The sequence below is a fragment of the Dermacentor albipictus genome, chromosome 7 (genome assembly GCF_038994185.2).
Source record: "Dermacentor albipictus isolate Rhodes 1998 colony chromosome 7, USDA_Dalb.pri_finalv2, whole genome shotgun sequence".
NCBI classification, from domain to species: domain Eukaryota; kingdom Metazoa; phylum Arthropoda; class Arachnida; order Ixodida; family Ixodidae; genus Dermacentor; species Dermacentor albipictus.
The window spans coordinates 18,214,228-18,231,319 of NC_091827.1; the positions used below are offsets into that span (position 1 = coordinate 18,214,228).

The 17,092-nt window shown below is 48.8% G+C and overlaps 1 protein-coding gene across 6 annotated transcripts in view; it reads left to right on the forward strand.

Moving 5' to 3' along the window:
- Cph (BCL11 transcription factor chronophage) overlaps positions 1 to 17,092 on the forward strand; it is a 592,695-nt gene that overhangs the window by 343,718 nt on the left and 231,885 nt on the right. For all 6 annotated transcript variants that reach the window (XM_070521709.1, XM_070521707.1, XM_070521710.1 and 3 more), the window contains one exon: positions 13,819 to 13,896. In XM_070521709.1, the coding sequence (XP_070377810.1) occupies positions 13,819 to 13,896 (78 nt within the window). The remainder of the gene's footprint in view (positions 1 to 13,818; positions 13,897 to 17,092) is intronic.

The following is a 17,092-nucleotide window of genomic DNA, read 5'->3' on the forward strand; positions in this document are numbered from 1 at the left end:
TCGCCGCGCGGCTTCTTCTCCTTTATTTATTTTATTTATTTATTATTATTTTTTAGTTTTTTGGTGAGAGTGGTGTGTGCGCGTTCGCTTGCCTGCCTGCCTTCTTTTCGCCGGCGGCGTTTTTCTTGGCCTAACGAAGGCGCTCCGGAGTGCCGACCCAAAGACGCGCCGGCGGAAATTGGAGGCGAACATCCTGGGAGCCCCTCGCACCCTCCTCCCTCCCCCACAAGCCTCCCCTCTGCGCCTCAACGTCCTCGCCCCTTTCACAGCCCCGGTGTTCTCCGCGAAAACCTGCTTGGAAGCCGGGTGGTTTATGCTCACGCGACGGACGAATCCGCCAGCAGTGCACACACCCTAGGCGCGCGGCAACCTTTAATAAAGGTGCACGGCTTCTCGTTCTGAAGGTAGCCTGTGCGCTCTGTGCGTCCAATGCTGGGACGGACACTTTTAAGTATTCGTTTTTCCCCCGTGTGATCTCCGATTAGAATGTGGCTACCGTTACCCCTTTTGTGCAGCGTTCAAACTATAGTCAACGTGTGGGCACTTGAAGGACGGGTTTATTTTGGGAATGGAGTCTTCTGTCGCCATAAGCGTTGCCGTTACCAATACCGCTTTTGTCCAAGTGCGCATGCGCAGTCGATGGCAAGCGCTAACGATAACCGCACAAAACCGTAACACTACACTTTAATTTTCTCGTTTTTTTCAGTGATGTGTGTGTGTCTGTGCGCGTGTGTGTGCGTGCGTGTGTGTGTGTGTGCGTGTGTGTGTGCGTGTGTGTGCGTATGTGTGCGTGTGTGTGTGTGTGCGCGTGTGTGTGTGCGTGTGCGTGCGTGTGTGCGTGTGCGTGCGTGCGCGTGCGTGCGCGCGCGATTTTTCGCACACACGCGTGCATTTCATTGCTACATGGCTCAAGGAGGGTGACGTACAATACATAGCTTCCGGGTGACATAGAATATGTGTCCGATCGTACACGACATAGCTCACGTAACCCGGAAATTAGATATGTAAGGGGCGAGAAAACGGGTCTGTACGTGAATACATGACACCTATAGCGGCTCAGATAACGTTCCTCTGGTTCCGAGATCGGGGCTGGTGCGGCGCCTTACGTAATGACTAAGCGATCGGCCAATATTGGTCGGTAACATACGACGCGTGATTATACTCGTGTAGCGGCTGTCTGTAGCCGTAGACTCAATACTGTCGATCGCTACGGGGACGCGGACGCTGTGAGCGACGCCAAACTCGAGACAAACGACCCACTTCAAAAACCATTTTTCAAGACTATGCGGCGATGATAAAACGATTGGAGAGAGAGAGAGAAAATGTGAGAAAAACGCTGGGTAATAGCCACCGCAGGATCGCCGCGAAACAGGACAAGCATTGCCGATCACCCGTCCTGCCGCGCAGCTCTAAGTCGCGCGCGTTCAATTCATTTGGTAGATATTCGATTACTCTGCGGCGTGCCCTGAGCAGCAGGCCGTTCCGTATAATCAGCGACGCCCGGTAACGTTGAAGGAGCAGTGTGTTTAGAGGGCCGTAAATCCGATTCCGCGAAGAGATTAACCGCCGGGCGTGCATTCGGAACGCGTCGTCCAGTGGCGATTATGCATATACGCGACGCGGGTCCTTCTTGCGACTTCTCGCGCGCGCCGATCCTTTAGCGCTTGAAATCACCGTTATCGTCGCCTTCCTTCTCGCTCTTATCCCTCTTCTCATCGCGTGCGCATATGGGTCGATGCATCGCCAGTGGTCATCGCAGGTCGGCCCAGCCCCGTGCAGCCAGGTGGCCCGTGAGATAATGGATTCTGACGCGATGCGGCGCCCCAGCCGTTCCCTGCCGAACGCATGCTAAAAAGCCGTCGGCGGCTCGATCCTTTCTTTTTGCGAAGTAAAACCGACGCGAGGCGGCAGGGCGGTAAGCCGCAGTGGTCTCGACTTCGTCCCATGTTGCGTGCACTGCTGTCCGAGTCGCAGAGCGACGTATAGCTCCGCTGTTTTGCAGCGTAGCTGTTCAAAGGTGACTTGCCCAACCGTTTTCGTGCGTCGACGCCATGTGTAGGTGTGCTGCAGGCATGTGAAATGTCAAGGAGGAGGAAAGAGAAAAGAAGAAGGCAGGGAGGTTAACCAGAATAACGTCCGGTTGGCTACCCTACACCGGGGGAATGGGAAAGGGGAAAGCAAAGATCACAGGGAGAGAGGGGAGAGAAGGAAAGAAGGCCTAGAAAGAATAGCCTAGTATATGGCATCCTGCACTCGGAATCCCGAATTTTCACTTCGAAACATAATTATCAGCGATTATAAGATAATAGTATACCTCGTGCATACACTTCACTCGAATGGGCAACACCTTCCATGTGTGGTTTACTTCAGCTTGTGGTTCGTTATGTTGTATTTGTCACGTCACGTTTTGCCGGCCTCACGCTGGAGGTCAGCTAAGCGCTTGCACGGCTGTGGTGGTAACTCACCCGCGTGGCTCCAGCAACACAGCCTATACGTTGAAGGCGGCCGATTGACCGGGTGTCGGAGATGCATCATTGCATGACAGCAGCCAGCAAACAGACTTCATAGTGTACCTCCGACGAAAGCTGTGAAAACTCGCTTACATACTCAGCTTCGCTGTCTTTCATGTATCAGTTGCCTAAATTAACATACATTTGGAATGTCTTTCTTTAGCGTTTAGAACAGTCACTACGCGTGGTCAGTAAGTGTGGCCGCGATTTCGAGTTCGCGAATCCAGTTTGCACACTGTGGCTCTCGACGGAAGATATCTGCGTTGTGCAACCGTGTATGCCCAATATATCGCAGCGACCGCAGTTACGGAAGCTTTAGCCTACTATCGGCGTGCCTGTCGCAGATTCTAATATAATATTTTCACCATGATGTTGCCTTTCTTGTTGTCGTTGTTGCATCTGACCTAGCCTCAAGAACGCTGGCAGATTTCGTGCGTGGTTCACATAAGTTTGAACTTGTCGCCTCCCTTCAGAAGAGTAGGCAGGCGTTGTGCCCCTTCCGGTGGCAGTTGCCAGCCTGCTCCTCGCTTTCCCTTTCCTGTTACCTGTGTATATGTGTATATCTGTTCAAAACAAAAATAATGATAATAATAACTTTTGTATTTCATTTTCGTGTGTGATCTTGCCCTTAGGGGTGTCGATTGCAACCCCACTATTATTACTTCATATTTTCTTACCTCCACCAGCGTTTTTATTTTTTAAAGATTCTATGGTATTCTACAAAATTCTCATGACTCGTAACGCATAAGCACTCGCACGAGCGAAACGTAGCAGAAGTCAGTCAAGTATTCAAGTACTTGTCGGATCGTACCTCCAACCTCTCGACCCGATTTATGAACTTTACCCACCGGGCTTCTTTTGATGAAGTCGAGAGCGCTTTTCGTTTGAGTGGTATTGCTTCCTATAACTGGACACTTCGGGATAGCCGGCTGTCTATAGTTCGTAGCCAAAGTTTTCTCAGCTCGCAATTACGGCGATAAACAACCGTAATGACTCGCTCGCCATGGTGCACGCAACTATCGTTCCGTAAGCGACGGCGCTATAGTTCACGTACGTACGAAAGTCGTGCGCCATGCACACCGACAGTTTCGTATATCGAAGGCTCTCCACCTTCCGGCGTAATTGATACCCATCGCAAAAGTAATGATAATAAATAAAAAGAAAATGCGGGCCAGCAAGATGGTTTGGAAAGCGGTGGCCACTGCTGCGATAGCCGCGTAAGGAATAGAGGGAGGGGAGGGGGCGGGAGAGCGTGCAAGTGGGGAAGGGACGTTCTATGCCCGCTATTACGTCACGTTGGGGTTCCGACGGCGTTCGATCACGCTCGTGTGGCCGTTCAGACTCGTTTAACCGTTTTCTCTCTGTGTGTGCGCGCGCACAGCCGCCGCCGAGTTGTCGCGAAGGCTTGCGAGCGTGTGCGACACACGAACACGATTCTCGGAGCTCTTGTTTTGAGTCGTCGCGATGGGTCGCGAGCGTATACGACACGCGAACACGATTCTCGGAGCCCTTGTTTTAAGGGACCGATTGGCGATTTCCGTTGGAGCTGCTCGACGGGAAAGCCTGCCTGCTCCCTTCGCTGTTGAATCAAGAGCATGTGAAACTGGGCGAGTCTGTGTTGATTCGTCGCAGGTAAGCAACGGCGCAGTGAAAACGAAGGAAGACGTGAACACAAGTGCCGACTTTCAACTGGAAAACTTATTCAATGAACGAGTCACTATAAACTTGGGACTGCGCAAGTGCCTTGCGATTTACTGCCTTGTTCACTGCGTTGCTCGCGCATGCGCAGTCCAAGTGTATATCGACTCGTTCGTTCAATAAATTTTTCCACTCGAAAGTCGGCGCTTGTGTTGTGTCCGCGTCTTCCTACGTATTCGTTCGTATGTATGCACATACCAACGGTATGTGCATACATACGAACGGTACACGTAACACACACGGCGACTCTGCGCGGAGGTAAGAAGGCGCGGCGACACGTTCTCGCGCTCTGAGCACGTGCAACGCAGGCCAGTATAATCTTATTCGCGTACGCCGTTTTGTTACTCGCTCGTCTTCTTTTTTTTCTTTTCTTTCTTTCGCGGGCATACACGTATGCGTGGTCGCAAGTGCGAGTTCCTGTCGGGCGACGTCAAGACATGTCGCCGCCCGGTGGTGCCGCCCTCTGGCGCCACTTCCGGCAAGAGGCGAGGACAGCCGGCGTGCATTTGAGGGCAAAAGTTTCTCGGAGGTGTCGACCCCGTTTCTCTGAATGAGAGTGGCGACGACTGGAGCTTTTGTGTCTGGACTGCTGCCGCGTATACGGAGCATAGATTCGCCCTGTAAGGTGTCTACGCCCGTCTATCTCTCTCCTTCCTTTGTCTTTCTTTCTTTCTTTCGTTCTTTTCTTTTCTTTTCTTTCCTTTCTTTGCATTGACAGTACTGGGACATGCATGTAGAACTGTAGCTCCAGCCAGCTGGTCAGACATACCGTAACTTGGAATACATGTCAGGAGCATACGCGTACGAACACATATTCAATAGCATATCTAAATGGGATAAGAAGGGTGCGGGGGGAGGGGGGGGAGGGCTCACGGAAATGTGGTGTACTATCCTGCACTAAATACGTGACAGTTGCGTTAAAAATAGTCTTTCTCAAGTTATCATCGCCAACTGCAATGCCCTCCCCCCCCCCCCTCCGCTTTCTCTGTTTATCTTTGCAACGCGGTTGCAACGAAAAGAAGAAAGAAAGAGGAGTGGCGAGGAAAGAAAACAATAACAAAGGAGCATAACTATACGTATGGACGTAGAGAAATTAGTTAAAAGCCAGGCAACGACCGCCAAAAAACAGCCCGCAATATTCTCGTTATTAACAACGAATTCATATTCCGACTGGTCTCTCGCGGCAACGCGCACTACACACCGACACGGCGTGTCGGTGGGAACGCGTCGGGCATCATACCGCCAGTGCTGTCGTCTTTACCTAACAAAAGACGCCGCCGCGCCTCTTCAAAAGTGACCGTGGCGGAGACAGCGTATAGAGCAACGATAACGGCCACAAAGAACGCCCGACAGGTATGTTCGTACTTTTAAGCAGCGGAGGCGTGGGCAGTTGCGGAGACAACAAATGGCTAGAAGATGATCTTGTTAAAAGGTGCCGTTTAGAACATCGTTCCAACAATGCCCGGGCCACTCTAAGCAGGGCCGGACAATCGGAGCCTGAGCAAGGGGTCAGCGATTGTCCGGGACACCGCCGCGGAGCGAGACTCTAAAATCGCCTTTCCTTACCCTACGTGCCACACGCTTCTCGCCGCACCTTTTGCTTTTCTTGTTTTTTTTCTTCTCTTTCAGTCCTCTCCCCAGGCCTTCATCGTTTTCTCGGCGTTTTTCCCGTCTTTCAAAGCCTGTTTGAACGGCCATTATGAGCCGTTTGGTGGCTCGTTGTCACCTTGCCTTTGGACGGCCCCGCCGCCAGACAGAACGTCCGTCCGGCTACAAAAAGGTCTTACCCCTTCCGATTGCCGCGGCGCGCCCTTTCCCCAATTGCCGTTTTCCTCGCTGTCCCTCTTTCTGCCTTCGGACCTCTCGGACCTTGCGGTCGCGTCCTCCGAAAGGTCTCTATCCCCGCACCTCACGTGGGTCGCGAAAAGGGTTGTCGGGAAGAAAGGTTTCGGAAAGGGTTTTCCACTACTCGAAAACACCTCCTACACGCAGTTATGGGCAATCCTCGCGCGGTGGCTTTCCGATATGAGAGATTTATTGCGGCCTTTTTGGCGCCGGAGTGGCCATTATGAAACGACGCCGTTTTCCCCTCTACGCGGGAGCATTTCTGCGGCTAGTCCCCGTGGCAGGTTTTCGACGCGTCCCGGCCTTTCTTCTCAATATTTATTTCTTATTCTCTTTCTTTCTTCGCCGCATCCCACTTTCCTTTAGTTTCCCCATCGCCTTGCACCTTTCGGGACATCCTTTCCAAAACCGATCCGTGGTTATCTCGGGCTTACAGAGTGCCGGGGTGCCTCTTCCGCGACGGGAGGTCACCACCAGTGGTTGGTGGCGGTGACCCTCTCGTGTATATAGTGGCTACGGGCCTGCCGGTCAGCCAGCCGGCCGTGAGGCGAGATTTATTAGCGTCGCCACCTGAGACGACAATTGCGGGCACCCTTCGCGTTCCGACTTGCGCGGCGAAGAACGCAGCGTGATTCCTGCTTGTGCTCAAAGGCTGCGCTGCGCACCACAAGCAACGTCGCAGAGGTCTTTGTGAGGAACTGGCCAGGACGAGAAAGGACGCCGCAAAACGAGTAGCGAGCGATTGCTTGTTAAGCCCGGACAGCGCTTCACCCGTAGGTGCTGTTTGCTCTTGTGGGAAGAGCGGAGGCATAACGTTCGCAGAAATACCGCGAAGCGCGTAAAAGAAGTATGATAAAAAGAAGAAAAAAATAACTAGTTTAAAAAGCGTTTATGTGTTCGCAGGGGCTCTCGGTTGGTTTCGGCGGGCGTCGCATGGCGCTTGTCTAGCAAGAACGGTCGGAAATGAAATATTTGGTGAACAGGCAAACCTCGGACTCGGCTGGAGTTCTCTCGCGGTGAGAACGGAAGTGCCGATAGGTTGGTTTGTGCGGTAGGTTGCCATCTTTACGTGTACTGCATGCCTTTTCTTTCTCGCAAAGATGGCGATGTGCCAGGTGCGCGGTGTAGCAGAGCTGGCAACGTTGCTGCTGTAGACGGACTTCTTATAATCAGCGGGCTCAATGTGACACTTTATCGCGTTACAAACCGGCAGGGACGCATTGCTTGAAGCGTGTCATTTTTTCTGCCATTTGGGTCCATCTTACAGCCTAACATACATACATACATACATACATACATACATACATACATACATACATACATACATACATACATACATACATACATACATACATACATACATACATACATACATAGCTATATCTTCGCTTATAGCACAAGCCAGCCACGACGCTATATCCGCGCTAGCACGCTTTTTTGTAATACCTATCTTTGTAATGATAAATCTCTGATACACATTCTCCATCACATGATGGACTGTATGCGGACAAGTTTATGCCATTTCAGATCTTGCTGTGATGCGTGCGTGATGCGAGCGCGAGTTTTCCCGAGACACCCGTGGCAGTCCGCAAACAAAGCTCGCGGAAGCCATTTTTCGTCCCGTACGCTCTCGCCGTGTGCATGTTACCTCGCCGCGTCGCGCGGCCACACGTGGCAGTAATTTTCGCTCGACGCCTTTGGCTAAACAAGTCGCGTGTCGTTGACATGGTCGTTGCCTTGCGCAGGCGTCGATACAGGAAACACCTCCGTCCGTTTCCCTGTCTCCAGTTCACGGCTTTCTCCAGTTCTTTTTTTTTTTAAACTTTACACCTGCCTCTCCCCGAAGAGCCGTAGGTGACTCGCCGATTTGCCGCGCGTCTTTGAAGTGCCGCGTGGTGATTCGCTTTAAGTGGTCGACGCGGGTAGAGTGGACGCGGCGTTGACGCGAGTGTTTGGACGTTTTTTGTCGCCAGAGGGCGACCCACCCGCAAGCTAGGTAAAGCCCCTAAACTTTAAAGCTAGGCTTTGCTGCATACCTCAGAGGTCATTGACACGCTGGGCAGTCGGGAGAAAGCGCTGCGCGTGGGATTTCCTTGTTCCATTGTGCAGCAACCACGCGCTGTTTTTGTTAATCTGTTAGCATTAGGAATGCCAAAGTTTAAAACAGCGTATGTATGTATGTATGTATGTATGTATGTATGTATGTATGTATGTATGTATGTATGTATGTATGTATGTATGTATGTATGTATATGTGTGTGTGTGGGGGGGGGGGGTGTTTGCATGTATGTGTGCATACATATGTAGTGCAGCTGACGGTGGTCTGTTCCGGACCACCGCTAATTGTACTTCGCTCCTCGAAGAGGCAGGTCGTGTGTAGAGTGAACTCCTGAACAACACTTTGCAATGTGGGCAACGCGGATGGAATCATGGATCCGGAACCTCAAACAGACGGGTGGTAATGTTAACGCATTTTTTTTCGCCTTTACTGCTAAAACGCCACGGTTTTATTTATTGATTATTTTTCTTGTAAAATTCCTCCCGGCTTCTTTATTGTCCCCATTTTTCCTCAATTCCCTTGTGGTCTATATATACTTGCGAGCTGGTTGCTTGTAGAAGTTCTGATAGATTCCAGTCTACAGACAGAGTATGTCCATAAGCCGTGCTGTCTATAGCATGTGCATATTCAGATTTCATGAAAAACACCCATACAATTTTTTTTATCATCATCGCTATCATCACAGTCAACATCACAATTTTATGTCCTGAAGGACGAAAGTCTTTTCTGGCGATCTTCAGTCGCCCTGATCACCTCGTTTCATTTCGTACAAATTTCTTCACTTCATCGCGCCATCTAACTCACGGCGATGCACGACTCCGTTTCTCTTTGCTTGGCAACCACTGTGTTACTCGCAGAGCCGACCAGCTCTGCGCTCAATAGATTACATGACCTGCCGAACTACGTTTGCACCTCTTAATCTCAACTTACGTACCATTGCGTACACAGGCGCCTTCATGATCACCTCAGTGTCAAACGCATATTCGGTAAAACTAAAGCTTTCAATTCTTCGGCTTTGCCACAAGCCATCGCATTTTGGAACGATCTTCCAGATGCCATTGTTTCAATCACTAACCGCAAACATTTCGGTGAGCGCTTATGTGCACATTTTACGAACTGAGACTGTATAATAATGCATTCTTTTGTTCTTCTTACTGTTACTTTTCTTTGTTCTTGTTCGTGCTCATCACGTATTGTACTGTATAATCCCCCATCACTCAATGCTCTAACTGGAGCCTGTGATGCACCTTTAAATAAATAAATAAACTATATAGAATATTAGCTGCTGCCGTTTGCTGTCTAATCAACACCTCTGTCTTCCTCTCGCTTAACAGTATAATCTGTATCATTTTTCGTTCCGCTCTTCGTTGTTTTCCATTGTCTCGTCCCATAGGCCCATATGCCCGGCCTCGTAGGCCTACAAACTTCCCGTACAGACTGTCTGAATATGTCTTTGGAGGGAAAAGAGGACCCGATACGACTAAAACGGCTTTCAGCACTTTCGTTTAAACCGAACCATGGATGATGTGAAAACGCATTCGAACTGTTGCTTCTTCGATTCACGCAAACTTCACGATGAAAAAGCATCGGTCCGCGTCGCCTTTTCATCGAACCGGTCGCCGTAATCAGCCGCTTTACCGATATCTATTTTCCTGTTTCTTCCTTCCTATCACTTTGAATTTATTCCCGGTTGACCCCCTGCTCCGCTCGGTTAAACGGCTCTACACGGAGATCTCGGCGAACAAAGAGGTCTCTCGCTTTTACGATTGCCATCATTACAGTTTCCTTTAATGTTTATGTTTCGCACTTCGTGCGCTCAATCCGGTTTCGGGTGGGGCGCGCTCGGGGCAAAGTTGAATCGGCAGCTGGTGGCGATTCGAAAATTAATGCCCCCCCACTCCTCGGCCGCCCTGTGCCCACCCTCTACCGACCTCTGCTCCGCCTTTACCGATTTCCCTGCTGTATCTGTAGCGGAACCGCCGCTGCTTTTCTTCCCCCTTAAATAAAGCCGCCTTGGATGGAAGGCGCGTGATCTCTCCGTATGTATACACAGCGCTATTCACGATCACTGTTCCCGTCGCCGAGCCACGAAGTGCGTTCCCACAAAAGGAGGCTTGAGAAACTTCAGCGCCCCGCCGGATAAGGTGAAGGTGACTCGAGGAGATCGGGGCTAGCTTACTGACCGTGGTTACTCAGTATAGTTACGACGTGCCGTGGCTGGGCACAAGGTCGATGGTTCGATTCCCGGCCGCGGAAGGCAGCATTCCGATGGGGACGGATTGAAAAACAAAATACACAGTCGTGCACTGAGGTGTACGTTTAAATACTCGCGGTGGGTCAAAAGTTGTCCGTAGTGTAGCGCTACGGCGCTTCTCGTAAACCATTGATGGAAGGCAAGAACTTCAGAGACGTCAGAGCGCGCGGCAGGTTTTAATGAGAGTTTTAGAGACGCAAGCGGCTTGCGTACGCAACAACTGGGCGCGACGGCGCTGCGCGTGCGCAGACCCAGACGTAAGGGTCTGCGCATGCGCAGTACCGGCTTCCCTAGCTCTTGCGTACGCAAGCCGCTTGCGTCCCCTAACCTAAAACGCACCGAAGCGGCGGACGTCATGGAGGAAGAGATGTTCCTACTCGATCTTCAGCCAGAGGTATACGGCAAGGCAGCCGAACAAGTAATCGTCGATTAAAACTACTGGAAACCAACAATTATAAGCCGATACACACTGTGCCTTTCGGGGATGAAGTGTTGGGCCGATACTGCGAGGAAAAAAAAAATCGAAGTGAACGGCTCCACGTAGAGTCCGCTCGCCGAGGATGGCTGAGTGACGTAATGATCCCTTATTGGTTTAATACCTTCCTTGATGGCTCAAACCCGCTTTGAAATGTTTAAGTGTAACACCCAGCAGTTTCCTTTTTCTTCTTTTTATTTTTTTAGATTGGAGACCTCTGTAATGACCTCGTTTGAGGCTTGCACTGTGTTAACTTATTCGTATGATATACAATTCGAAGATGCGCAGAAGGCTATGGAGAACGCCGTGATTGAGGGATCCGGTTTATCTTTGACCAGCTGGGTTCCTGCACGCAAAATGTGACTCATGCCGGAATAAAGCGATAACTAGCAGAAACAAAGCATAGCACGTAATCAACGTCGTCGTCGTCGTTTTTCGAAATAATTAGGTGACTTATAACGTTTGTTTTTTCGTTTTGTGAGGAAGCATGCGAATAATCAGGTTTCATTAGTGGCTGGAGAGCAACGGTACCTTTAGACGGAATAAATAAAAGGGAAAAGACGCTGGTATTATTTTCGCGCACAATTTTGCTGCTACCATGAGATATGCTAAACCTTGTTATTTTTTGTAATCAATCATGTATTTTGTTCTGTAACCGTTCTTTTCTTGTTGCTTGTATACTTCCTTATTATATGCTGTTGTTGCTTTTAGATGTTAACTACAATAACTGTTCTTGTACAGGAGGTCCCGATACAGTCTTTGACTATGGGACTTCCTTCTGCATACTAAGTACTTGTAATTGTGACCCAACTTCTAATAATAAATTTTTGATTCCGATTCTGAAAAAAAAGTCAACAATACAAAAATCTGCATTGTCGACGCTAACTGAATATGCTTCCCGATTACTGCTTTCAAGTCTTTGGCTAAGCTTGTGGAAGGGGGACGCAGTCGCTCATCTACCGCCTCTCTGTAATCTATGGCTCGGCAATGAAAAAAAAAAACGCATTTTATTTAAGTAGGGATGTCCCTGCGGTCTATGCTGTGCTTCGTCAATATGAGTAGGGGCGGAAAAGAGGGATTATAAAATCAGAAATTTATGGCTGTTTACGTTGATTGTATGTCGTCGTACAGGTCCTACGCTTTGTTAGCGAAAGTACTTTAATGCAAGCAAAGACATCTATTGACCGTGCTTTATATGTATTCGCAACGGAGGCTCATGAAGCGGCGCATAATAATAGAAATGAGAACAATGTGCACGATACTCGAGTCGATGCGGGCTTCTCCGCCGTGATCATTGCTTTTTTCTTTGTTGACGAAATATCGTAATAGTTGCAAATAAGTAAATAAAAGGCGGGGGGAGGGGATACGAACTTCTGCGTCGTGATCATTGCTCTTTTTTTTTCTGTCGCCGAAATATAGTAGTAGTAGTAAATAAGTAAAGAAAAAGGGGGGGGGGGAGGGGCGATAATCGGAATGCGAAATTTTGGCGCAAATGAATCCCCGACCCCACGGGCCGGGACTTCCTGCAACTCGAAAGCTCGCAGCCTGTGATGCCGCGCCTGTCTTTTTCCGAAACGGTGGGCAGACGCCTCCGACGAAGCCATCACACGGGAGGCGACCATGAACCGATTCCGTGCCCCCCCCCCCCCCCCACCCCGCTTCTGCCGATCCCCCCCTCGCCTATATCATCCCACCCCGGCCGAATCTGGGTCACTGTCCGCAGCTGTTGCGTCGTTGTGTGCGTCGCGGTATGCTCTGCAACGGTGCGGGGTGACGGGTGCACCGTTATACGGATAAGTATACGTGAAGCGTTCAGTATGCACACACACACACACACACTCATATATATATATATATATATATATATATATATATATATATATATATATGTGTGTGTGTGTGTGTGTGTGTGTGTGTGTGTGTGTGTGTGTGTAGAGTATGTATGTATATATATCAAGCAAACTGTGTGTCCGCAGTTCACCAGAAGTCAGCGGCAGGCGCTAGGGGCGAACGCGTTTGAAATCTGGAAATCGAAAGAGGCATTCGTGAAAGGAAACTTTTCTTCCTCACTCCCACTAATAACTGTAACCTTCTTCCTCCAAGTAAAAGCAAATTGAGCCTCCAATAAGTGCCTCACCAGGCCAGACCAAATTACAGTGACCCTTTAAGAGGGGGACGTATTCGACGTAATGGAGAACAATAAAATAAGTATGGCAATTATCACCCCTAAACCAGCACAGCGGCTTGTGAGGGACGTCGCAGGGGAGGCCTCTGGATTAATCTTTTAATGGTTGGTTGTTCTTTGGCGTGTACGCAAAGCACGATACACGACCTCCTTACACGACCACACGACGCGAACATTGCTACACGATCGTACCTTACGCGACAAACTTTTTGCATTCTGATCCCACCAGAATGAGACCGCCGTGGCCAGGATACGAACCCGCGACCTCGTGCTCGGGACCACGACGCCGTGGACACCGAGTCACCGTGGCTATTCTGAGGCATATAGTTGTTGTCGTTCTCGTCGTCGTCGTCGTTGTCGTCGTCGTCGTTGTTGTTGTTTGCTTATATAGACGTAGAAACATGGGAAGGTAGGCTACGTTGGAACCGGCTATCACAAAGTCCCCAGATTTGTTACTCAACGAAAAAAAAGAAAAAGAAAGAAGAAAATGTCCAAAATCTCGATACACGTTGTTCTTCTTCATCATCATCTGCTTCTCCTTCTTATTTTTCTTCATTTTTTCTTTATTACTGTTCCTCTTCCTTCTTTTTTCTTTCTGCAAAGAGATCGTATGGCTGTCGAGTCCCATTGCCTTCAACGGCCGAACTTGTGTACACATACTACTGACTCAAGTTCGTTTGCTCAAGTACGCTGCAAACATTCAATGCACACGCGCTTAGTTCTCGTGTTTGCATCGTTTGATTTTAAGGTCAAATTGACTAACGGCTTCCATTGCCTTGTCTTTTATTTCAGATAAAAAGAATGACACGTTCGTGCGGCTGTTCGAGGACGGCGAGACCAAGCCTCTGACAGTGAAAGAGGACACGAAGTGTGAGTTGCAAGACCTCTGTCTTTTTTTTCTTCTTTTTTTTTTAAGCCGCACAGTATATGCTTCTATTTCAGGCAAATTATATTTTGTTACAAGACGCTCGCCGGCTTCCTCCTCGCCTTTCCTTAGCTGCTATAATCAGTCAACCCTTTGTTCCCCACCACGAAATGAATGAAAACAGCATGTCTTAGCCCTAGTTTGCCTTAACTATACAGCAAGGCTTGTAGAAGGGTAACTGGTTTTTCATGTCCGAGCGAGCTTATTTTCAGGTTACAGGAACAATACACGGATTGAAGGCGGAACCAAAGGCGATGACGAAGTGCACGAAGGAAGAGAAAGTTTGGCGTTTAATAAAGCGTAGACGTCTCGTGTATATGCTGCCGTTTCAGGACCACGACGCGATAAGGAAATGCGTCAAGGGGGGACAAATTTTAACGATTATTAACGTGTCTAAATGTCATATGTAACCCACCGTCCGGATCGCCTTTCCACGCAGACTACACAAGTATCCCACGATGGTTAGAAAACGCTCATGGTACATGCGGTAACAAGGGCTCTGCCGCCCGTAGACAAAGGATTGAGTCCGTGGAGGCCAGCTTTGTCTGTATGTATGACGTATAAGGTGACGTTGGCTTCATTTCGTCACGGACGAGCGATAAGGGATCCAGTCGAAGCCAGTCGAAACCAGTCGAAGCCGTTCCTGCGCACTTCACCGAGTCGTGCTCAGCTCTGCCACTTCGCTGGAGAAGGCGGTGCACTGCTCGAGAATCGCTGTAGAGCGTCAGCGAAGAGCAATGACCACTTCTAACGGAGGGCAGAGCTACTCGACTTTCTTGAGTCGGGGAGGAGTATGGAGCTTGGAAGAATGCTCTAGAATACGGGCGTTGGGATGGAGGGAGTCGCATCTCCGTTGGTATGAAGCGCAAATATTCCAGGGCGTTAGGCGATACTTAATTTGTATGATATTACACGCCAAGAAAGAAAAAAAAAGAAAGTGATTGATGACCGAACGTAGACAAACAGAAGCAGTTGGAGAATGGACGAGCCGATGAGTTGGAGCGTTTCGCATGCGACACAGTGAAAACGAAACTAAAAGAAAATAGCTGTTTCGCTTCGATCTCGTATTCCAGTGATTCAAGGCTGCCAAATGTGGTTCTCTATCGCAAATGTTTTCTTAAAAATATGTTTTGCAAGTATTCCTTCACCACCTAGGCGAACGTAGTCTGTGACAGAGACAGGTACTATGCAACGACTTCTCTTTCTCTTTTTTTTATAAGCGGTTGGGCAATAACTAATTAATTATCATAGTGTTAATGATAGATTGCCTCTTGGTTCACGTACGTGCCATTCATCAAACCTTTCCTAAATTTCGGTTGTGCATGTCAATGCCGCGTTAACAAAGATGACGTTCTTTTTGGTTTGTGTGTTCTTTTTAATTTTTTTGTAAGGGAAATGCCTTGTTGCGACAAAACAACTGCAACGTATGTAACAACTTTTTACGTTGCACCACGTGCAATAGCTCTTCGTACCAGCGATAGTCATCGATTCAAGTCTTGGAACCTGCGAATGATCAACGCGGATGAGCAAAAATGAGCAACGCGGATATTAGGAAACGTTGTTCCAATCGCACGTAAGCACCCGGGCTGCGTGATCGCCGCGAAATCCATGGGGCCGTTGGCCAGCCTAAATCTAACGGAAACCTTCCTGCAGCCCATGCACATTAAACCCAAGTCTCTCAATTTTTTTTACATTTTGTAATCTTTAACTATGTGACTGTACTTCACTGACTGGTCCCCACAATGACGTTCAATATTACAATCGTCGCGCTCTCGCTTGAACTCGATCGAGGAAAAAGTGCGATGATGCAAATATATATATATATATATATATATATATATATATATATATATATATATATATATATATATATATCGGGTCCCTCGGTTAACCCCCTTTCTTCTCGTCTATATATACATATATATATATATATATATATATATATATATATATATATTTTCACTTCTTTAACACTACTTCACCTGCCGATGAACATCATACTTGATACTGATCATACTGACCATACTCGATACTGATATAGATAACACCCTTAGGGTGTGATCTATATAACGGACACCCTAAGGGTGTGAGTTATAGAGATATTTACACCCTTTTTCACTTTTTAGGGTGTAAATTATTTTACAGTGTAATCGTCACTGTCGCTTGACACACGTGCAAGAATGTTGCCATGCGCGTCCACGTCCTCAATTGGTTTCGTTTCTATCATTATTATTACTTCCGACAACTTGCTCTCCGCCGCAGCTGCCATACACAACGAGCGCTAAGTCCTTGCCCGACCGTTTCCAGCCCAACGTGTAGAACCTCGCACACCAACCGATATCGCGCGAACCGTTCGAAATCCGTGGAAAACGGACGCGATCGCTGCTGGCAGGGATTTCCATGGTCAGCAGCAGTACAGAGCGTTCGCTCGCCGGGGACCGCTTCGCATGCGAAAGCCTATTCCTGTTACGCCATCCGGGACCAAAGGCGCTCTCTACCCCTACTTCACCGAAAGCCTCGCTTTAGCCCTGCCATTCCCGTTCGGTTCCCTTAAAACCAATCCTTTCCTTTCCCATATATATGTGTGTGTGTGTAAGGCCTCCTTGTATAGCTCGCCTCGTTTTCGTTTCTGAAATCCCTCTAGGCACTCTTATTTATATGTCGTTTCTTTTATTTTTAGTGCTTGTATATAACTTTTCTTCTTCCCCGTTCTTTCCCGAAACGAGACCGGCCTTATTCCCTTATACTTTGCGGACATCCCTGCTCCCGTGGACCTCCCTATCTTTACTTTTCTTTCAACTCTTTCGCTCTTACTACAACTCTCATGCATGCGTCGCTCTATATTACACGCTACGTGCGCGTGGGCCACGTGACACCCAAAGTGCGAGACCCCTCCTGATCCCGCGGTCTGCATACGTCAGAGTGGCCCGCCTCTCCCCATCCTCTCCTCCGCCTCGTCCGTCTCTTGTTTTCCCTTTATTCCCAAGGTTCCATCCTCCTCCTGTTCCCCGTTATACGCACGCAGCTCTTATTCCCCACTAACCCCACCCCTAACCTTTTCGACATGTTTCTTTATTTCGTTCTTCCCGCTTCACCGTGTGCGGGGCGCAGAACTCTTCTCCGCCTGGTTTCTCGTTTGAT